The sequence below is a fragment of the Lagopus leucura genome, unplaced genomic scaffold, assembly GCF_019238085.1.
Source record: "Lagopus leucura isolate 7727_CA_CO unplaced genomic scaffold, USGS_WTPT01 Super-Scaffold_100001, whole genome shotgun sequence".
Classification (NCBI taxonomy): Eukaryota; Metazoa; Chordata; class Aves; order Galliformes; family Phasianidae; genus Lagopus; species Lagopus leucura.
Window position 1 is genome coordinate 87,606,126 of NW_024962262.1, and position 23,942 is coordinate 87,630,067.

General features: G+C 36.2%; 1 protein-coding gene across 7 annotated transcripts in view; it reads left to right on the forward strand.

The window, feature by feature from the left end:
• The window catches only part of DCAF6 (DDB1 and CUL4 associated factor 6), an 81,811-nt gene that overhangs the window by 33,322 nt on the left and 24,547 nt on the right, over positions 1 to 23,942 (forward strand). For 2 of the 7 annotated variants that reach the window (XM_042868398.1, XM_042868400.1), the window contains exons 6-14: positions 92 to 227; positions 1,992 to 2,206; positions 5,480 to 5,573; positions 7,644 to 7,763; positions 7,991 to 8,236; positions 12,671 to 12,835; positions 18,480 to 18,539; positions 22,963 to 23,068; positions 23,606 to 23,748. In XM_042868398.1, the coding sequence (XP_042724332.1) occupies positions 92 to 227; positions 1,992 to 2,206; positions 5,480 to 5,573; positions 7,644 to 7,763; positions 7,991 to 8,236; positions 12,671 to 12,835; positions 18,480 to 18,539; positions 22,963 to 23,068; positions 23,606 to 23,748 (1,285 nt within the window). The remainder of the gene's footprint in view (positions 1 to 91; positions 228 to 1,991; positions 2,207 to 5,479; positions 5,574 to 7,643; positions 7,764 to 7,990; positions 8,237 to 12,670; positions 12,836 to 18,479; positions 18,540 to 22,962; positions 23,069 to 23,605; positions 23,749 to 23,942) is intronic. The other 5 variants (XM_042868402.1, XM_042868405.1, XM_042868399.1 and 2 more) reach the window with 4 other exon arrangements.

The following is a 23,942-nucleotide window of genomic DNA, read 5'->3' on the forward strand; positions in this document are numbered from 1 at the left end:
ATGGGCCTGCATCCTAAAGTAAAAAATAAAATTATACTTCAGATGCTCAGAGCTCTTGTTTGAATGGGGGGTTTGTTTTCTTTTGTTCCAGGATATTTTAATAAACTGTCGTCGTGCTGCCACTTCTGTTGCTATCTGTCCACCAATCCCATACTATCTTGCTGTGGGTTGTTCTGATAGCTCAGTAAGAATATATGATCGACGAATGCTTGGTACAAGAGCAACAGGTGAGAACAGTGCTTTATAGTAAGCTTCTCTATGAGCAATTTTAATTTCAGGTTCTTTTTGTTTTTATTTTTTTCGCCAAAAATAAATGGTGAATGGCTGAAATGTAATATTGAATGAAGTGGAGCTTTCTTCTCTGAGAACTATGCTTTTCAGTAATGGAGTCATTTCACTTTAATATTTGCTAATTATAGAAATCTTAATAAGGAAGCTCCTTACTGGAAGGGATCTTATATAGCCTGTAATGTCACACAATCTTTTTAGCTTTGCAGAAGTCGTTGCTATATCTAACATAATTTTTCTGAAAAGCTACAAATTGTACAGTTAGGAGTTGGCAGTCTTTAGATGCTAACTAAGGATTTTATTAAAAAAAAAAATGAAGTGATAAGTTACAGTGAGTATGTAGTACTAACGTATCTCTTACTTGTAATGCATGATGACTGTACATTTAAGCTTATGTAGAAATTAATATACATACCTGTGTATACACATTCATAAAAGTAATCAGTGTCATAGTGTCATTTTTGCAGCATTTCCTGTTGATTGTTGTAATGGAGGAGAAAAAAACAGTAAAGATCACTTAATGAACGTTAATAATCTTTTCATCAGGCTAATGTTTTCATAAGATTTCTCCCTCGTATTATATCTCAATGTTCTTGAGAACTGCCTGAGGAACAGATTCTGGGGAGGCTGATTGAAATGTAGAATGTAAATGTTAGGTTCTGCTTTTCCCCTGAAGTTTTGTTTAAAAACAAAAAGATACCCAACAAAAACAATACAAAAACACCACTGCTTTTTCGTTTTTACACCTACCCCTATTACAGTACAACAGGAAGATGAATTCAGGTATGCAAGCCTATTTGAAGACTGTAGATTTTCTGGACTTATTGATATAGCATTTTGCTATTGTATTTTCTTAATTTGTTTTAAGAGTGAGGTATTTCATGATAGCTGCTAGTGAGCAAACTAGTTTTTTTCATTCTAAACTTTCAGTTTTATTCCTTATGCAGTGAGATGGCAAACTCTGAATTTGCACATGCTTTTCCATGTGCTAATCCAAAGCAGATGTGCCTTGCAGTTATGTGGCATATGATAGGTTTTTGGAACAATCTGTTTTTCTCTGTTAAGCTGTCCTATAGGTAATTTTCGTCTGCTCACAAGTTTGTAATACTGGAATTGAAGATTGTTTTAGCACGTAGAATGGAGGTTGGTTATCATGTAAACCCAATGTATTGTGTAGTTCTGCAGTCTCAAAGTGACAGTATCATGTCTCAAAGAAGGAAAAACTGGTATTTCTTTTAGATCATTTAGAAAGCAAAGAGAAGATGTCCTTAAATTTTCCAAGTTCTATAGGATGACTTCCTTGCAAATTTGTGTGGTGGTACATAATTGCATTATTATTGTTACATATATATATTGTTATAATGCATATAATTGCGTTATTATTATTATTATCATCTTCGGTTCCTAAATTTCTGTCTATACTAAACATTACAGATGGTATCCACATACCATCATGTGATTGATACGTGACATATGTTTGTCTGTATGCTTTCATCTTTTTCTATAATGTTCAAATCAGTTTGGGGTTTTTTTTTTTGCACACCAGAAGATCTGATTTGTCACTACTCAGAACCAATTTAATACAAAAACTGCAGGTTGCTTAGCTATTCTCTGATCATCTTTGGATGTTAACTAAGGAGGATATTGAAACTGCTTGTAGAAAATTTACAATGGTGAATGTATTCTTTCTCATTCTCACACAGGGAATTATGCTGGTAGGGGCACTATTGGGATGGTGGCACGTTTTGTTCCTCCTCATCTCAATAACAAATCTTGCCGAGTAACGTCTCTATGTTATAGTGAAGATGGTCAAGAGATCCTTGTTAGCTACTCTTCAGACTACATATACTTGTTTGATCCCAAGGATGATACAGCACGAGAGCTTAAAGTTCCTTCCTCTGAGGAGAGACGAGAAGAGGCAAGTGATTAAGATGACCTGTTTTCATGTCTTCTCTTCCCCATCCCCAGGTCAATCCTACCAGTTGTACGTGCCTTGAAATGAATTTTGAGCCATCATTTGATTCTCAAACACTGCTTTTAAAATAGTTTTAGAGTATCTACAGTATTGGTGTTGGGGGTATGGGATTTTGTGGTTTTAGTTTTTTGGGGTCTTCTATATTTTGGTAAGGAAACTTTGAGGAATAAGCAGGTCTTGGTTTTGCCCAAGAAAGGCAAATATTCTGCTTCCCTTATATGGGAAGTTCAGCATAGGCTGATATTAATGGAACTTGATACCCTGGCCATTCATAAAATAAGCTGTTTCTAGAAGGACACACGTAAAATCACCATCTTTCTGTTTTTCCCAGTTTGACATTAGAAATAAGCCAGTGCCACAGAGATTCATAGTTAGCTATAATTTTTCTGTAACTAAATCCAGACATACAAGATAGGAGATACGTTCAGAGAAATCCATCTTGTGGATTCCAATTATCTGGCAATGCTTTTTTGTACCTAAAACTTTGGAGTGTTTTGCTTTCATAAAAAAAAAAAATTGTTGCCTCTTCTCAGGGCTGATGAGAATTTGGAGTACCTGTGTTGAAATGAGAATCACAGATCATTTCTTATTTATTTTGATGATAATTTAGCATTTTGACCATGATCACTGTGTACCTGTGGGTACCAGTAATGTAGCAAATTGGAGAAATTTTGATGGAAACTTTGCTGTTCCTAGCTCATAGAGAAACTTAAGCTCTGACAAATACTGGAAGAGGAGTTATATTATAGGGCTTTTGACACAGGGCTCTTTAACTTAATACTCGTGGACAAGGATCTTGATCTTAGTTATTGTTGTACCCATATCATTCAGTCATATTAAACAGCAGAATTTTATAGAACTATATAAAATTCAAGATACATTCTGAGATTTGAAAAATTTAGCCAAAATGCTTTTTGAAATATCAATGAAATTACAAAGTGCAATTGTTTGAACAGATTTTTATGAAACCAGTTCAAGTATTTTTACAATAGGATGTAGAGTTGAGGACTAAAGTAGAGAGTAACTAATAGTTGAAAGCAGAATGTACCATTTGCCACGTGTGTGAAATGGAAATGAAACTTTTTCCTTCTGTTTTCTGTAGTAGACTGAAGTTGAAGATAGATGTTGCTCCTCGATTGAGATGTGACTGTCAAATTGTGTGACAAAATTTGCATACTCTGTAGACAGAGGCACAAATTTAGCCTTTTATTTCTCTCATCTGTCTTACTAAGCTGACTGTGTACTACGTGTTGACTTTTATTTTGAGAATGGTATTCTTAATATATTTTATCACTCTGATTTTCATTCTTTTTTTCCTCTTTTAACGATGAGAAGGCATCAGGATATAAAACTAGCAATGTTGGCAAGTAATTGAGGTGTATTCTCTGTTATTTTCCTCACCACCAAAAGCAAATTCCTTGACGTCAAGTATAAACACTTGGATAGAAGCTATCATTTAAGGACAGAAATAAGGGGATACAGAGCATGTAGACCAGAGAGATGATCCACCACAACAACAGAGCAAAACTAATAGACTCTGCAGCATAACCAAAACACAACTGTTTATTATCTGTTCAGTTACAGTGATGCTGACCCTCCTAGTGTAACTTTTCTGATCAATTTAAAACAAATCTCTTTAACTACCATTAATTATATTTCTCTCACCCTCCTCCTGCACCCAACCACAACCATCCACTCCATTTTTCTGGCTTTACATTCCCTCTTTCATAAAATCCTTGGGGTCCAGAAGTCTTTATCTTAAGCCTGAGACAGGGCTCTTAAGGGAATTTGCAATGAGTTCTCAGCCCCCTGATGTCTTCACTGACCGGAGAACTATTGGTCTGCCAATATGGCATGCCATTTGCTTCCATATGCTTGTTCTTAGTCCTTCTATTTACCCTTGTAGTTAAGGCCCAACCTTTGCAGGGCAGTGAAGTACCACTGGTGAGCTGCTGAGAAGGTGTTGTCCTCCCGTGTCCGTACCTACAACATCTCTGCCCTCACGCCATGCCTGTGCTTCTGAATTCTCCATCTAAGCCCATTCCCTCTGGATGATTGGTTCTTTTTTGCAAATATTGTTGTGGATAGAGAGTTGTAGGATTGAGGAAGAACGTCCAGCTGAGTTAAACTGTTACCTGATTGAGACAGAGGAATGCAAAGAGAAACTCAGAAAAATGATGCCGCGAATAAATGGTTTCTCATCTTTCTTTTTCCTGTGTAATTGCAATCTAATGTAAGGTGGAGAATTGATTGCCTGCTTTTCTACAGAGAGAGAAGATTGTGACTGCTTATTAATAGCAGATCCTAAATATTCTTCTGTATGCTCAGAATATGTTCAGCAATTTCATTTTGTTAGATAATTTAATTTAAATGGTATTTTTCTTTCAGTCTTGCATTAAGTTCTGCAGAGCAGAAAGAATATGAAGCTTTCTTCCCAAATCTGCTGGCTCCTGAACGTTAATGCTTTAATTTACTTTCAGAGGTTTTGCATTTAATCTCGAATTGACAGCACAACTGGTCACTATTGTTGTTACTTATTGTTTGGTTTTGTTTTTACAAACCATAAATAGCCAACCAACATGCTTAATTCCCAAGTCTGAACTGCCTTTTTGAATGTACAAATCTCTCTGGCTGTTTCTTTCCATGCTTGCAGAAGTAGCTCTAACTGCATAGTACTCTTCTTGTACTATTTGTCACAATTTATTTTTTTTTTAATTAAAAAGATTAAAAATAACAGGATAGCTTGAAGTTTGTTCATAACATTTCTTTGACAGTGACTGAATGATTTCTTTTTTTCCCCCTTGCTTGAATACAAATCTACATTGCATCAGGATAAGACTGCATGTAATTGTTAGCTGAAGGGCTGAATATTTCTGTGGAATTCAGGCTGAGTTTATTGTTCAGTATGGAATGCCTCAATTAATACAGTAAAGTTAATATCAAGTAAAATAGAAGCTGTAATAGTTCCAAGAGCCATTGATTTAAGCTGATAAAATTCTGTACAGCTAAAACTATTGCTGCCTTTTGATACAGTGTTGTGCTTATTCATAGCTGGACTGAGCATATGGCTGATACAAATTTATTTTGTGTGACAAGTTTTTTTGTATCTTAAGAAAATGGGAATACAGCATTTATTTTTAAACTTGAAATTTGGTACAGCTCAATATAAATGACTACATGATAGCTTTCTTCTTCTTCTTCTTTTTTTTTTTCTAGTTACGGCAACCTCCTGTTAAACGTTTGCGGCTAAGAGGGGATTGGTCAGACACTGGCCCAAGAGCAAGGCCTGAGAGTGAACGGGAGAGAGATGGTAATCTGTTTGCTCTTGTGGGGTAGGGATTGTCAGGATGGGAAAGGATTGTTGGTTTCTTTTGTTTTTCTCAGTTTTTCTTAAGCATTCCTGAAATGTGGAAATGCTCCAAATAACGTTTTTTGGTGTGCTTTAAGAAACAGTCAGGTCTTAAGTGTGTTTATTTTTAAATGAACAGGTAATGCTGTTCTATACTGGTTTCAGAAACTGTCTACGTTGTGAATACTCTCACCAGAAAAGTTTCTTCAGTCAGGCTGATGTTAATCGAGGGCAGCATTCTGCTCACTGAGTGCTTTCATAATTCTACAGACTTGTTTGTATATCTCCTCATATTAGGTGTTTCCAGTCAAAATTAGTTACTGCTTTGCTTTTGCTCAGAGATCTTTTCTGAGTTTTTTTTTTTTTTCATCAGTTAATGTTCTGCACTGTTCTTCTTGTTGTCATTTCCCTGTTGTATCAAGTAAATCTTCCAGGGAGAAAGAAAAACTTGAAAAAAACAGGACTCCTCCAGTATAGATACTGTTAGATTTTGCTTTTGTCACAGCAAACCTTCTGTATCTTTACTGTGTGCTATTTGATAGAGTAGTGACTGATGTGCTCAAGAGAGTAGTTGAATTGAATTGGTCAGGCGTCTAGTCACCTGTGACTTATTTTTCTGTTAACTGTTATTCCCCTCTTCACCTCACTATCCACCTCCTGAATGTTTTTATCAGCTGTTGCGTTCCATTCTGTGTTTCAAACATTTGAGGCCAGAACTGTTCTGCTAGAGGTGCAGAAAGGGAGCAGGGGAATCCCAGGGAAAGGTCAGAGACCCACAGTGTAGAGATGAGGATAGATGTGGACATTGGGGTAAGATTGAGGTGCATTGCTTTTTACATATAGGATGATTTTTTCCCATTCTCTATTCCCAACACTATCTCTTAAACTCAACTGTGAAGCAAATAATACAAAATGTCTAATGATGTTTTCAAGGTATATCTGAGCAGTGAAAATTATGTGCAACCCTCACAGCTCCAAATATCATTGCTCCAGATATTTGGTCAGTCTTTCAGCTTCCATAACATCTGTGCGGGTAGCAGAACTGATCTTTGAAAGAGGCATATTCTCAACATACATGTTTTTGCTGAATATATTCCAGGATCTTTCAATGTCAGCTTTTGTCTGCAGGCCATTGAAATATTTTTTGTGTATGCACCTTGATAAGTAATGGCATTTCTCAGTGATATCACTTCCTATGATCATTGATTACAAAACTTTTGCATATTGCCATAGAGGCTAAGGAGCAAACACGTAGCTTGGAACGGTCCATCCAGTGAAATGGTTTTTTGTTAGGAGATGTCAGTATATTCAAGAAAATAAATAGGTTAAAAACACTTAACAGAATGCAGTACACATAGATTCAAGCGTTCCATTTCAGCCGATCTTCTCCCTCGAAACAAATTTTGTTTCCTATGTAATAAAACAAGAAGTTAAATGAGAAGTTAAATGCTTTGGATTATGTTAAAGAGAACATGTGCAAAGATTTTGTTGCTTTAGTGTCTTTGCAATCCTGAAACTTGATCCAAAATGTAAAAATAAAAACCTTAAAAGAACTCTACTGTTTTACTTAACTGTCCTCATGAGGTAGATCTAAATCATGAAGGAACCTTCTGGGAATGTTTAAAAACGTGTCTTTTTTTTTTTTGTTATGTAATTGCTTATTTTATAATTAGCTGGTAAAACATAAAAATCTGGGCTTTCTTTTCTAACCAACATCTGAAACTGAATGACATATAGTTCACAATATCGTGTTTACAAAAGATAATTGTAAAGCAGAGAATAGTGGAGAGTTATGAGAGGAAAGAATTCGTGTATATATATATATATATATATATATATATATATATATATATAAATATTTTAATGCCACGTTCAGCTGGCAGTTTGTGCTGTGCTGTGGTGCTGAAAGTGGCATTGGTTCAGGGAATCACCAGTTACGTAATTTGCTGTGTTTTTTTTTTTTTTAAGTGAAGAAGTAATGGGGAGATAATGAATGCTTTTGTAAAATGTTAAGCATCGCTGTTTTTACAGGAGAACAGAGTCCTAATGTCTCTCTAATGCAGAGGATGTCAGACATGCTGTCAAGATGGTTTGAAGAAGCTAGTGAAGTTGCACAAAGTAATCGAGGACGAGGAAGATCGCGGTCCAGAGGTTATTTCCATTTTTCCAAGAGTAGTAATTACACTAGAGATTATGCTTATAATGGATATAAAGGCCTTGATTATCAGTCTTTCTGAGGTATAAGCTACAAATTTTTAGTGCACGTTGAAGAGCTAAGCATATGGATGCTATATGAGTAATAATGAAAAAGATTCTGTAAAAACAGAGTAAGTCTACCCTTGAGACTTTGTTTCTCTTGCCTTTTTTTTCCATCAAAGGTGGGACTAATCGGACAGATGCTTCTGCTAGTAATAATGTGCCAACTAGTACAGAATCAGAAACTGCGATGGAAGTAGATGGTTCTGAACAACTTCCATCATCTTCATCTTCTACGATGTCAGCCCAAGCTCCTTCAACATCATCTTCAGCAGGAAGTCCCCCTTCAACTTCATTATTGTCCTCTCCTGATAATGAACAAAGGCCTTCTCTGGGGGCCTCATCTCAACCTGTGCTCCATCAGTCTGGTGAGAAGAAATCCATCTTGTCACAATTCGATAAGCCATTTTATTTTAGGATATTTTGGGTAATTGATTTCTATTGATACTTAATAAGACTAACTATTTTATAGTTACCAAGTGACTGGTAAGCTTTCGGTTTAAATAAAGAGTGAAAACATCAACTGTATACATTTGCCTGAAGAGGGAAATGTAAAAAAGGGATAAACATTAGTGTCATTTAAAATGAAAAAAAGAAAATACTGCTTTTATTCTGCCCTCCCTCCTCCAAATTCACTGTTCTCTTCATGGAATGTGAGTAATGTCATGCCTCCTTCAACTGTGATTTGGCTGTAGCAGTGTCAGTGCAGTGAACAGCAGAACCTATGCCTGTTTTTATTTGGGAGAGGTAGACATGTCAGTCAGCAATGTTATTTTTTGCTTCTTAAGAGTATCTACATAGGGCTTATTTTCCATGGGATTCCATTATTGTTTAATAAATTGTGCTACATGTTGCTTTTTAAGATTGTGTATCTTGGAACTTGTGTGTTTTAAATAGTCTTATATCTTTATTGTGCTGAGGGAAGAAAATGTATTTCACAGTTGGCGTCAGAAGTTTCTTTGGGCAGAAGAGCACCTTTTGCTTTCACCTGCCTTTTTGCATGCAGGAAAAGGTGCCACAGCCCTTGGAGTTGCACAAGAATTTGATTATTATTTTTTTTTTTTAAAGTGGAATAAAGAAATGGGAATTTCCCAGAAAAAAAATTATCATTCAGTGTACTGTGGCTGCTGCTCCCAAAGTCTCTGGCACAGCTGAGAACTGATGAAGTATTTGCTATCTGAAAGATAGAGAAACTAAAGATATACATTGAAATTCATTAAATACATTATTCTGAGCAGTTGAACCTTGCAATTATTCTAATACATTACTTAAAAAAAATAAGCTGTGAGGAGAGGAACATACAGTATGTGTAATTTGGATACTATATCAATGAGTAAATGCTGGAAAATTTGATCAGTAGTGGAGGCTTTTAGTCCCCAGTGATAAATTTGTGGTTTGCATAATAAAATTCAGTAAAGAACATTTCTGGAATTACATGTTTTCTATCTTACCATTTTAAAGAAGGCACCTTTAACAAGTGTCTTCCTCTTTGTCTTTGAACCAGAGACATCTCTGAACCTCTGAATTTCTAAGTAAAAGTTTATGATGCTAGCATGAAGCTGAAATTGTTATTCAGTGCAGCTCTTTAAGAACATTTCCTCTTTCCCATTGTTAATTTGGACTCTGTATTCAGATTTGAAAGGGATAATGGTGGTAGTTGTAGTGGCTTTGTTTTGTTGACTGACAATGGATACTTTCTGGCTTACTCTGTAATGTTTTATAGGTGCTTTGACTACACCTAAACAGTGCCAGTGGGCTGCTGCTGCTGCTTCAAGAAAGTCCCACTTATCTGGTATTCTTTTCACCCTATGCGGATTTTAGTTAGGGCCAAGTGTCATCTTCAAATAGTTTGCAGGATTAGTTTTAACTAAGCACATCTAGTAAGTATCCTGGCTAATCTGTAACCATTTCTGAAAACAGTTAAGTTGTAAAAGAAGTTTTTGGATGGACAGATTCAGTACTCTGACTGGGCAGAGGTCATAGCAGAGCAGTAGCAGTGGAGTTCAGAATGGGTGGGCTTGAATATAAATTTTCTTTTTGCAACGTTGATCTTCTTACAATAACCCATGATGGTGCTCCATCACGGTGGTTTATTTACTCGCTGCCTCTAGTTTATGAATATGAAAGCACTGCACACTGTATCAAGAACAGAATTCCCTGGGTGTGGGCAGCTGCGTTTAGACATACCTGCTGCTTTTTTGGGGTGACAGAATAGGTTGAAGTGATGTTAGACAAAGTAGTTTAAATATAGTGAGAGGTGAGTTGGGAGGTCAGGTAGAGACATCTTGTAAAACTTGGATGACTGAGGAAGAAGTTTGAAAAATGCAAGAGCAAAAATGAGAGGCTTTCAGGCGTCGCTTTGCTTAAAATTGTGGCAGATTGGAAGCTTGAATGTTAATGCAAAAGTGTTAGCAGGGTAGTGACTTATTTAGAAAAAGAGGATACCATGAAAACAGGCTACTAAGCAGCTTTTCATAACTCATTTCTACAGATTTCTATCCTGAGTGCACATTATAGTAGTAAACTGACTCATGAAATTGCACCTTTATATATATATTTTTATATAAGTATGTATACGTGCATACACTGTAATTCAAATATGTTGTTGGTATGGTGTACCAGAAAATATACCATGTGTTGAGCATTTCAGCTTTGAGGTGTGCTCTTCTTCATCTCTTAATGTTTGGAGAGGAAAAAAATGTACTGATTTAAAAATGAGTTGATGCAAAAGTAGTTCAGTGCTGGGTTTTGTTGGGATAACTCTCTATGAGAGAATGCATATTCTAGAGGAATGCTACTGATATGTTTGAATAAGGTGTAAATAATGAGCAAGATCTGTGAGAAATGTCTCAGTAACCTGCTCTTTCAATTCATCTGAAAAATATTTTACTGTAACACGATAGGCTAATTGCTGGAAACTTTCACGCTTGTCATTAAGGAGAAAGAGATAACAGACTGATGATATAAGGTGACCTTGTCTTTAAATTTTGAATGTGAAAGGGACATTAACTTACCGTGGTTTTTTTTCTGTTCAGCTTTTCTTTCCTTACTCCGTTTGCTGGCAATATAAACATTTGCTTAGAGATTCTGAAATGTCTTAAAAGATGTTGTATATATTCCACATAGTAGTTATCTGCTTAACATGGTAGTTATCTCTTTACATTTTGAGTTTGAATTCACGTTATGTCTTAAATTGGAGCTATCTCTGAAGTGCATGGCAGTAAATCACAGCAAGTACTGAAAACTGCAATTGTAGACTCTCTTGATATTTGCTATTTCCTCAAAAACATTTTCTAGTATTTATGGATTTTTAATTTTCACAAATGTTCATTGCATATGAAAGCTATGCCTAGAAAATCTCCTTAATACCATATTCCTCTGAAGAACTGTATCTTGTTTCTTCTTGTTATACCTTATCAACCTAAACTGGCAAGATGCACTTTCAGAAGTGGTGCTAGGACATTCTACTGTAAGACCTGTGGTTATTAACTACTGCCTACCACTAATTGCTGAATGATTAGATTATAACTTTGGGTTTATTTCTTACTATGAAACAGAAGTTAAAATTTGCTTGCTTCATTGAGTGAATAGAGTTGCAAAATATTTTGTAGAGCTTTTGCTTTGTTGAAAGGTGAGGTACCAATGTAATTTTCATAATATTTTAAGATTTCATGGCGTTTGTTTTTTTTTCGTTGCAGATTTCCTCATGTCTTCAGAGTACTGCAGGGTGTCCTTGATAAAAATGCTTTCAGAATAGATCTAGGATAACAGTTTGTAGCAGAACTAGCCATAGATTTTGTTGTGATTATATGAGTCTCAATTAGCTTCTAGTCCTGTATTTACAGGTGAGAGCAGTAAGCAGATCAGTGTTGTGCTTTCAGCTATTGCTAGTGAAGACACAATCCGTATAGTATGAAAAGAAGTGCTTGTTATGCAGCACTTGTTTAAGTTGGAGGAAATCTGCAAAGAGTGTTTACAGAATGAAAAAGTACTCAGTACACTTGATTTTATAGTAGTTTTCAAAAAAAATACTATTAAGCAAGCCAGTGACCTGGTACACACCAAAATGCTATAGCTTACGAATGTGTGAAGACAAAATGATCAAAACAATAAAGTCTCTAAAGAGAGATCTGCAAGGGTAGATTGTTAAGAGAATGATGCTAAGAAACATTTATGATCCAATAAATTGTTTTCTCTGTAGGACCAATTAACAATGTTTACAAACTTTGAATCCTCACCAATTGGGAATGTGACATAAATATGGAGTTCATGATAAAATCTATTTTTTCATTAGATGCTGTTCTGTCAACTCTCTCAATGATCCACACTTTACTTTTTTTACAGGTTTGTTTTGCCTCAAACAGTATTAAAATGTGTTGTGTATTTCTGACACCAGAGAGCCATGACATTGATTTTGAAATTTTAGACCATAAATGTTCTGATTTGTTGAATGCTTCTGTAATTTCCCTTGTTTTGAATCAGTCAGGATCTGTTTGTTTTCTTCTTTAGTAATTCTTTGAGAAATGTTTTAAGATGGGGAGGGAAAATGTATGACACAAGCTCTGAACTTCTGAGTCCAATGATTTGAGCATTTAAGATGACAAAAGCAATTTAAATATATTATTTAGTAATTTCTGGATGTCGGTAGATTGATTTGTGAAGTTTTTATCCCTTTAATTGCACATAATATCCATTGCTTCTCTCTTCAGTCAGTTCTCTACTCCACCCTTATTTCTGTATACTGTATGTTTGATGCTTCTTTTTTACATACCTTTTTTTTTTTTTCTCCTTCCATTTGTCAGAGTTAATGGGACCTGAGTTAGCTATAATCCGTAGGGGTCTACAGCGCCTGAGGCTTAAGAAGGCAGAACAACAGAGACAGCGAGAGCTAGCTGAGGGTTCTGCACCACAGTCCTCCTCTGATCAGTCATCCTCTAAGGGCTCCTCACAGGACCCTCAGACATCAGGTTGTCATTTGTCAAGGTTTCTTAAGCAGCTAACGTAGTTATAGTTTGTGCTACTGTTGTTTGCTGAGACTGCTTCACTTCCAGAACAAGAGAGTTCCTGCATTTGCTGCTTTTCTTACCTTGCACGTGGTGGTGTTTATCATCACATGGTTAGGGAAAGAGTAATAATGACAGATTTCATTTGTCTAACGTGTTTGGATTCTATAGTGCAACACCACTATACGGAGAAAGTTTCCTAGGTGCAAAGTTTCCTAGTGTATAGCTTATTAGAGAAATTGCTTTGTCCTGAGTTAAGCGATCTGCTTCCACCCTTGTTATTGAACAGCACAACTTGCTGTTGGTTGTATCAGGTAGTAAGATGGCTTTGGTTTAGCATATGTTCTAAATCAAGGTAACTATATAGTAGAGCAGAAACAGCACTCCTAAATGCTGTGTTTTTACAGTAAACATAGTGCAAATACTTTTAGCAAGCCCAAGTCCCCAGATATGCACTTTTAAAAATAGAATGACACTTCCTTTCACCATCTTTTCCATCTTACTGAGATTAAAAGTAAATATAAGAAACCTCTGCTTATATTTATAATAAAAAGAGACATTTCCAAGAAAGTTGTAAGTTAGGGTAGAATCATGCATACAAATGTATGAATACAGAGTTAAACCCTACAGCATATACATTTGAAGCAGACTTTGTCATGGCATCGTGTAGAAATGAATGAGCTGCATGCTGCGTGAACAATGAGCTTACTTTGTGTTGAAGTAAATATGAAGGTGACGTCCAGCAGTGTTTCTTTTGTAGCAGTGTGCAATCTCTTACCTTTTTCTGCAAAGTTGCGCTCAATGCTGTGTTCTGTGGCACGTGTTCAGTCTTCAGGCGCGTACTAGTTTGTAAGCTTAAAAAAAAAAAAATTAAATCCCAAAATTTGTCTGCTACTGTTTGAAATGAAGTGATAGGCTTTGTTTGGCCCAGAGCTGCAAGTTCACAGTCCCTACATGGGTGCAATTTAAACATGCAGTTTTCTTCTGAAGTCAGTGTAATGCTAACATTTTCTTCTGCCCCACATCTCATCCTCAGTTCTTGTCTTTGCAATTACAGAAACTCAGTTACAACTGTAGAAACAGAGGAAGAAAAACAATTGAGTCACATAAAATTTCCAGTAGAAAATGTCATGAGCTGAAAGCTCTTACTGGTTTAATAGAAAATCTTGTCATGCTATTGGACTGAGTGGTAATTATCCTACCCTACGGTTTTGTAGTAGTTACATGAAGATTTGTAAGCTTTATCTGTAGCAATTAGCCCTTATATTTAGGGAAGTGTGGCCAGAAGTTTAGGATGCTGTTGGATGCAAAAGTGAGTTAACTAAGTCATGATTCACAGAGGCCCATCTAACCTTGGGTAGGTGCACCATCCTCAGATGGCAAAGAAACTTTGTTTAAGTGGATGCCTGGCATGAAGTATTGTGTAAACTTGGCAGAGCTGCAGAAGCAGAATGTGCTATGTGTATCAGGCATGTTTTGTCTTCCAAGTCCAAGTCTTTTCCAAGTCTTTTACATTGAACAGAAAAAGGTTTTTTTAGATAGCTGCTCTAAGAGGGAACTGTGATATACTCTTACATGCTTTATCCAGTTACTTAAATTTACCAGTTACTTAAAATTACTAGCCTTGGCTTACGTTATTGAGGTATTTCTTCACATTTAGGTCCTCCACAGTACTCAAACAAGTGTAACTAGGCTATGTGCAAACTACAAAGAAATTAAACCTCTATAACCTGTTTTGAGTGCCGCCCTGTCCAGTCCAGATATGCTGTGTAGACATCACCATAAATGGGTTATAAACTGTAGCAAGGCTTTGAAGAGATCTTTATTTCTCTTTTCTAGAACTTGTAAGCTAATAAAATGCAGTATGAGAAGTTAAAGAAATAAGAATCATCTGACTGTGAAAGAGGGAAAAAAAAAAGGTGCGATAGGTCAGTGTGCGTTAGAGATTCCTGTAGCTGTTAGTATGCACGTATCTTAGGTAGCTGAGTGATAAAAACTGCATTTTTATTATTTGATGATTTTTTTTAAATGTGCAGATATAGAAATGTCTGTTCGAAGTCCAAAATATTTAACAGAGAGCTTAATCATTGCACAGAGCAGTTATTCATAATCATTAATACAAGTGTTTATCTTCTTGAATTAATGTCCATTTTATCTACTATGTTTGGGACTCCAGAGACAGGTCTCACTGCTTCAGGTCTGGCTTTCTTACTGGTGCTGGTGTTCGTGGTATAAAGAGGAATTCTTTTATTTTTTTTTTTTTACCAAAGCAACAGAGGCAACATGCTGATATTTTGAAGAAGTCAGGTGCTGACTGTCCAAACTATAGGAAGATCCTTCAGCATGTAATTGACTTAAAAATTATCTTCTATTTTCTGTTTGAGGTTTCCCATATTTATGACTCTTCAGTTCCCTCTTTAAGTGGTGTTCCAGTTTAGAATGTACTGGTGACATTACAACCAGTGGTGAACTGCACTGGGATGTAGAGCCAGCCTGTGAAGGCTCAGGTAAGAGTTTGGATTTTTGTTTGTTTTTTTAACTATATGGCACAGTTTTTGTAATGCTTTCTTTTTTTTTTCAAAAGCTTTATGAGAAATGATGGAAGTACGTTTTCAGAATTTTTACAAAACCAAGCCATATATTAAAAAAAGAGGCATTTACCTGAACTTCTCCAGGCTGGTCGTGTTGATTTCCCTGCCTGAGCTGTAAGGTTCTAGGCTGCAGTGCCACTTCAAGGGGGGCTGGTGATCTGTGGCTTTGAGAGATTTGAGGGAGGAAGGAAAAAAGTGAATTAGGGAGTTAGGAATTGCTATGTATTGAGCTCTTAACCATATTAATTGGATTATTTAGGATGCTTCCTCTATTTCGCTTACATTTCTCAGTGGTCATATTCCAAGGAAAATGCATTCAGAGAGCTGTAAGAAGTTATCAAAATAGTAGTGAAATGTGGGAGATTTAAGTCTATATTAGCAGAGAGTATTGTCTAGAATTTTTTTTTTGTTTCTACTTACTGTGATTGAATGATATGTGTGGTAAAACGTGCTACTGTTTACTTACTTTTTAATAACTGGGGGTCTTATTAAAATTCAGAAGTGCTGGAAGGGGTAGCAAAGTGCTCTACAAACACTGCCTCCTATTTTATTGTGTTGACACACAGCATCAAAGACAGTTGTTGGTGCTGTGGCAGTAGAGATTGAACCTTCCTGATAGTATTCTGTTATGTGTTGTTGCCATGTGACAGATGGCAGGAAGGAGACAGTCTGACACCATGGTATCTGATGTGGAGGTGTGTATGAAGCAAAGGTGTGTCATTGGATTGCTCCGTGTAGTAAAAATGGAGCCCATTGACATTCATTGACAGTTGCTGAACAGTGATGGAGACCAGAGCACAGTGAGGCAGCAGGTGGTGTGTTTCAGCAGTGGTGACAGCAACGGTGGACCTCTTGTGGTGCAGGTTTTTACAGGTGCAGCATGCAGGCTCTTCATCACTGGTAAAAATACATACCTAATGGTGGTGACTGTTGAAAAATGGTGTTTGTAGCTGAAATTTTGTCCAGCGAACAGTGTTATTGTGCTCCTTGTATCTGTTCTAGTTTTCATGGAAATAAACAGGAGACGTTACTTCCTGAGCAACCTGTGTTATTTCTTACGCTAATAATTAAAGTATGTTTGTTTAGTGGCATTTCTTCTGTTCATCTAGGCCTGAATTAAAGAGCTGATGAGATTGGCTTTTTTAGCAAAGTATAATGTTTGGCAACATTAAGAAGATCATAGGACGTATAAGCATGTAGAAACAATCAGACTGCAAGGGCAGAGCTTGTCTGACGATCGCTGTCTTCTGTGATTTAGTCGTCTTGGCTTGCAAGACAAGAGATCCCTTGCCTTTAGCACTTTGGTAGAAGTTAATCCCAGCCATGGGCTCATAGCTATGAATATGCTCAAAGCCAGCCTGCCCTTGAGAGATGCATACCATTTCATGTGGTGAGTCAGCTGGTCACCTTATGACATGGTGTACCTTTACACCAGCTTTTTTCCTCACATTTGCATTTTAAAAATTGGGTTGTGATTCTGCTGGAAATACTCTGCTGTAAACACTTATCTTCTAAATTAGAAATTATATTTAAAGTACACATCAGTTTTGGAAAGTGAAATACCATTAATGATACGGGCCTTACACCTAAGAGCTAAGCCTACAAGACAAATTCTGTGATCTGGCTTTGGTGTTTTCAGTGCAAGGTATGAGCATGGTTGAACAAAGGTGAAAGAGTGAAGGCAAATTTAGAATTATATTCCATTCTCCAGTGAATGTGTCCAAGCCTGGTTACTGACACAAGCCAGCTTCCAAAGCACACTGAGATTGCATTAAATTTCCCCTGGTTGTCTTCATTCCTTCTCCCCTTCCACACAGTGCTAGATGTCAGTGTAACGAAGGAACTGGTGATTCTTGCACGGTAGTTGAGAATTAGGGATCATTTTGAGGATGGATCTTTAAATCAGCTCTGTCAGTTTAGCAGGTCTTATAGCTGTTCTACAAAGCTGGTCATGTGCGAATCTGGCACAAACCTCAGAGTGAGTCACCTGTAAGAGGAGATCTCCTATTTGTTTGCTTTCCCATATAGGGTTTAAATTCATGCTGAAGTTCTTTTAGCATGCTGTGAAGTTTGTGGACTAATTCAATTTGTAATACAGGATATTAAATCCATTTTGCTTAGCATGAATTTGTTTATAACGGAAGATTAACAAGTGGAACCAACATACGGTAGCCTAGCCACCAATATTATGTTTGAAATACTGCACTGATTTGTGTACATCCATGCATCTTGCAGTAATATGGAAGCAAGATCTGGTTTTCAGAGATTATAAGGGAAATGGTCTTCAAAGATGTGGAACTTAATGTCTACTGCTATTGTTTTTTTTTCTTTCTGTGATTAGATAAGAGTTTTTGTAAGACTGATTGGTGTGGTGCTGTGTCATAAACTCATGAAGATATTTTCAGTCATCAGATGTCTCAGATGTTTATAGCATCTAGGAATGCAAGACTATTGAACTATTTTCTGAGTGGCATCTGTTTGGGCGCCTTGATGTTATGCAAACAATCTGTATGCTGCTGTATTCATAAATCCTCTTATCTTTTACAATTTATGTCCATAGATACAAGTATTGAAGATACTGGTATGCCACGAGTATTCATGTTGATGTATAAATACTCTGAAATCTACGTGTACCACATGGTTTGAAGTACTAATGTCATTTGATAGTTTCAGCGAAGGCTTTAGAAGTCCATAACTCTTCAGTGTTCTTTGAAACATTTTAGAAATGAAGAACAAGGCAAAGTCCTTGGTTTTGGACAAGCGTTTTTAATATCAGTGTCAGGAAGCTTCAGGCTTTTTAGTGACTACCTAAAGAAACATGTAATGATTTGAAACAAGTGGCTTTGCTTCTTTCATGCCTAGAAAATGCAATATGGCTGGCTGCTCATAAAACAACCCCAAAGCTTCCTTGTGTTGCCGCTTTTCATTCTTTTATTTTAAACTAACGTATGATCGTGACATTGCTGTGCAGTTCTCTGCTGCTTATGTTTTAAGTTGAAATCTCATTTTTGTTTCAGATTCTCCTTCCTCTGTGGTTAACAAACAGCTTGGATCCATGTCACTTGATGAGCAACAGGGTGCGTGACAGGAAATGCGCTATACCCAGCCATAGCTGATTGCAATGCTTCCTTTTTAAAATTGCCTTTCGTGGTGATAAACAGTCTAAAATGCTGTTCATCTGCATAATGTAGAATTCTGTAAGCAGATCTGCTGGAAACTTGTTAATTATTTGATTCTCAATACCAGGATCAGAGTAAGGTTAATTGTTTTTGAAAGCCATCCTATGCTCAGTTCATAATGCATTGAATGTAGGTACAGTAAATGTCTTATGTACTCTACAGAAATTCAGTATGTTTTTTTTTAAATATGAAATTAATTCTTTAAATAGTTTTTCTGTTTTTCTGGATGGTTGTTCTTGAATCAGAACGCAGCTGTCAACTTGAAATAACTTGCAATCATGTAATGCTAAAGACTTTATTTTATGCAAAAGATACATGCAGCTTTGTTGTACTTGCACAGTTTGAGTAACTCGAGCACCTATTGCATTTAAGTGCATCTTACCTCTGTAATCTTTTGTCCTCTACTCCTTCTACTAAGCAAGTACTAGTGTTTCTTTGTAGATGCCTCAAGTTCTAGCGATAGAAAGAATGCTTCTGAGCTTTCTCTACACCCATTGTTCATCAGAGCCTTTGAATAGTGAGCAGTGAATTTGGGTGGAGGTGACCCTATTCTAGCTGAACCAATGTCATCTGCTGTGAATTTTTATGCCTGAATAATTAACGAATGATGGAGGGTAATTTAAAAATAGATTTCCATACGCTCTGCATTAAGCTTACTTCCATATCAAGGCCTCAATAGAGCTTAAGTAGCTCAAATGCCAAAAAAGAGCTGGCTGTTTCATGTTTCGCATTGAAAGCTAGAATGCTATTTTGATATTCCCTTTCTGAAAGACAGTATTTGGCAACCATTGAGACTTGATTTATGTTAGGATCCAAGAATGCTGGGGGAAAAAAATCAAGCTGTGTTTGATTTATTGATATAATAAATTCACGCTGCAGAACTACATTTTGTGATGAAATAGCCTTAAATCTTACTATGTATATTTACTAATTATTCATGGTTTAATGATCTACATCACTCTTCAGGTTGGGCTGGAAGACTTGCTTATTATTAGTGACTAAATTGTGCTCTCTTCTATGGACTCAAAATAAAGCATTATTTAATGGTAGTAGAGTAAGCTAGAATTAACAAGTCTGTATGCTTATTGAAATTCATACAGCAGAAAATTTTTGGGAAGTTGATAAAATGGTTTATTAAATAAAGCTGGTAAATTAAACCCACGTAACAAGAAAAACGAAAGCGGAAGTTTTCATCCTAGAAATCAGTTCCCAAATTTCTTGTCAATCAGGAGAGCTAGTTTGTATTACTGTTGTTAACTGCATAACTGTAGTAATCTGGAAAGTTTTAAGGTAACATTTTTCTTTTGTGGTGATAAGGATCACCAGGAAAGACACTGTTTGTTACCTTAAGTTTCATAACCTAAGAATTTGGAAAAGGAATCAATTTTTGTTAGGAAACCTACTTTATCCAAATGAAAACCAGAAGAAACAATTTGCTGAGATTCAGAGGAGAATTTTGGAGTTAAACTCTGTTAGTTTTACTTGATACTTGAATAGAAACCTCAGAAATGTATAAGTAGCTAATGGAAGAAGTTGTATCAGTAACAAATACTGATATTTGAAATACTTGGTTGTTCTTACTCTTTTTTTTTTTTTTTTCTCCTCCTTAATTTAGTACTGAATTAGCTGGTTTACTTTTGGACCAGTCTGTGTTATTGTCATTTATGTTTTTAGACATTTTCTGGGTTTAAAGATCTTTTGATACTTATGCCTATAGAAACACATATTTAAATGCCTTCTTTTTTTACATTCCAGCAGAACATGCACATCCATCCGTTCTTTACAAATTAGCTTCCAAATAGATGATAATAATTAATACAGAATGTTTTGTTTGACTGTGATTTTAATAATAAAGGATATCTGTAATATTTCTTCTAGTATGTAGGCAATATTTTGTCTTTAAGGTTCTGTTTGAATTGGTATGATGAGAGAACCTGAAGCCGGAGCACTAGCTTGGTAACTTTGGGGTGTAAATGGATGCATGCATCCCATGCCATCTTACTGCTGCTTCCTTCAAGTTGAATACTGATATTTCTAGATATTTGCAAGTTAGTGCGTGCACTTATGGAACATCACTGCTGTGGTGATGTCCATGCCTGACTGTTCAGTGCCACACTATAGATATGTGAGCTGGCTCGGAGCAAGTTGGTTTGTCAAACTGTGTCAGAGTTCTCAGTTAGTGCCCTCTTTGGATGTGCTTATGGCAGTTCTTCCTATCTTTTAGTATGAGTAAATACAAGCATTGCCTCCTCAGTAAGTGCAATCAGAAGGCTTTAGTTTCTTGATGCTGACGTTTTAGGACACTAAAGCACTCTTCATGATGATGATAGATCTGAGCTTTATAACACAATCCAAACATTCAATTACATTCATTATAGTTTCATGATGTTCAGTTACTTTGGTCAGAAATGTTAACTTGTTTTGTGCAGAAGTGAATATTGCATAGTAGCATCAGGTTATAGTATTGCAATAGTTTGATAGCTGCCTAGGACTATTCAAGGCACTAAACTGTCTTTCCGTCTCACTTCCTCTTTCAAAGATAGGTCTCATCTGTATCTGTGAGAAAGAAGATGAATTCTCTGTCATCTTTTACTCTTCCCCAGTGGCCAACTCATGATAACTTGATAACTATGCAGTATGCTGAAATGATCAGTATTTGTACATGCATAAGAAGGAATTCCCAAACATTGAACAGATTTTTACACCAGGAGATACTTGCTGACAGATTGCAAGAAAAAGATACAACAACAAATTTGATAATTAAAGATGCATCATTTTTTGTTCAGTTTCAGTCAGAATATTTATACATGCCACTTATAAGATACAGCTTGATCTTTGCTTCACTCTAATGAGAATGTGACTAGAAGCTTTTATTTTGATGCTCCTCATATATGATTAATTCGTGTTTATAATTTTTTACTCTATTTTCTCAGTTTGTCATCAGGAAATATAGAAGTCCATATTTCAAGTTCTTCAGAGCACTGATTTCTGCTCTGATACTGTAGTGGGTTTCTGTCTTGGCAACTGTTTACAGACAAGTACTGATGACTGCGTTAAATTCTTATGTTTTATAGTTCCTACAACTTAATTGCTTTTTTTTCCCATAAATATCCTGTGGCAATATTGTAGCCATTTTTATTCTGGCATGGGAAATTTGTATGTTTGTATTGAATGTTAGATTTTAATTGATGCTTGACCAAAGATTATCTGAAGTTTTTACTTCATTCTAGGTACTGGTCCGTTGCCAATACATCAAATATTCTTTTGATCAAATTTCTGTACTATATAAACCAAAGAAAATTTGTCATGCTTTTGTCCAAACAGCATTTGAGCAAAACAAGATATGTAGGCTACTTTACTGGTCATTTGAGCAGTGCCTAGTACTAAGCAAACTCTGCCATCTGAATTTTGAATGATTGCCACTTGTGTAGTGAGGTTTAGTTTGATGCTACTTTGCTTTAACTTTTTAGTATTGCCTGTAGCCAACTTAAGCATTAATGGCAGTTGGGCCATGCGTGTAGATAGAGAGTCACCATGAATTTCTCTCAAGGAGGTTGTGTGGGTGGATGGATGTTATTGAGCAGTTCCATTTTGAAGGTGACCACTGGACCGCCTTAAAACTACAAATTCAACAGGAGTTTGCCAGGATTACAGCAGTTTTCAATTTGACATCTGTTGCTTTTGGAAGACACAAATACTTTGTTTTGCGATGACTCCCCTTCTGCTTAAGGTTATTATAGTATGAAAGATTTTTTTTCAAGCCTGAAGCTATCAGAACGTGAACTTAGAGTGATTTCATGACAATTACTTGACTATTTATGACAGGTCAAAGGATATTGGTAGTTGAGTGGATTCTAGGTAGACGAAAAAGTAAAGGAGAAGGTGGATTTCTAGACAGCTGACTGTGGTCTCATCAGCTTTCTTCACATGTTTACTGAGACTAACAGGACTGAACACAACATCTAAACTACTTTGTTCTTATTACTAAGATAATTGATAGGAGAAAGATCTGCTCTTGAAGGATCATATTGCGTATACACGTACCTAGCTGACAGTTTTATTTATCTGCATGATGAAGGGCGGCATCTTTGTTTGTTCTTTGTAAATACAAATTATTTTAAGCCATTTTTAAAGCATTGCGAAGTGTGAATTTGGTGTGTTTCCTCTGGAAGTTCTTAACTGTTTGCTTGGGCTGTAACAAATCTTAAATGTTATGTCTTAACAATGTGACCTTTTTAAAGATAAATGAATCTTCAGAAATACAGCATCCTTATGTATATTGCTGATGCTCATCCAAACTTTATCAATTTCATATTTACAGAGAGTGATAAGCCACGAACAGGAACGAGTGAACCAGTTTTAAGTTTGCACTACAGTACAGAAGGAACAACTACTAGCACAATAAAATTGGACTTCACTGATGAGTGGTAAGAATTTAGTTTTGCTTCTGACTTCTTGTTGACACATTTCACTAGCACTGACCTGGCATAGATGCAAATATTTTTACATATGATAGATTTTCCAATTAGTATATATGCAATATGAAAATGGCTAGAGTTGCTAGCACGTTCAAAATGAAAGGCAGTCGTACTTCAACATGGAATTTATGTAACAGTGTGTGATATTTTACTGTAAATTTTTTTACTGCTAGTGTAGTTGGAAACCCAGCTATTGTCATCAAAACCAAGCATCATATTTGCACTCACTGCTTTTACTAAAGCAGTGTACACTGATGGAAAGGTAATCTGGGAGTTAGCACTCAAGTTTTAATTCTTGGTTCTACCAAACTTTTCTTACATTATTTAGCAAGTTAGTCTTTCGGTGGGCACAGTTCCTAAGTTGTAGAACAATGAATTCAGTATTTCTATGCCCGACTGCATTGCAGTGATTTTCTTATCAGTTTATATAGTTTCTAAGTTCTGTGGATTTTTTGCTCGTTTGCTTTTTACATGTTACGCTGCCAGGAGCAGCACAAATTCAAGCTCTAGAGGGAGTGGAAGTCATTGCAAAACTGAAGGCCAAGAAGATTCCTTAAAAACAAAAACGTCAGAAGAGTCAGGACCTGAAGATGAAGAAACAAGTAAGATTCAGCATTACTTCTGTAATGGTAAGGTAAAATTTCTGCTCTCATATGTCTATGACTACCATCGAATACAACGGGAGTCTCATACACACGCATATGAAGGCAGAATATAGCCATAATAGAACACGGTGCTTTTGTTCTGTGTTGCAGTTTGGTGGTTTGGTTTTTTTGTTTGTTTTTTGAAGGAGAAATCAAGTCTGACCTGAAAGAGATACAAA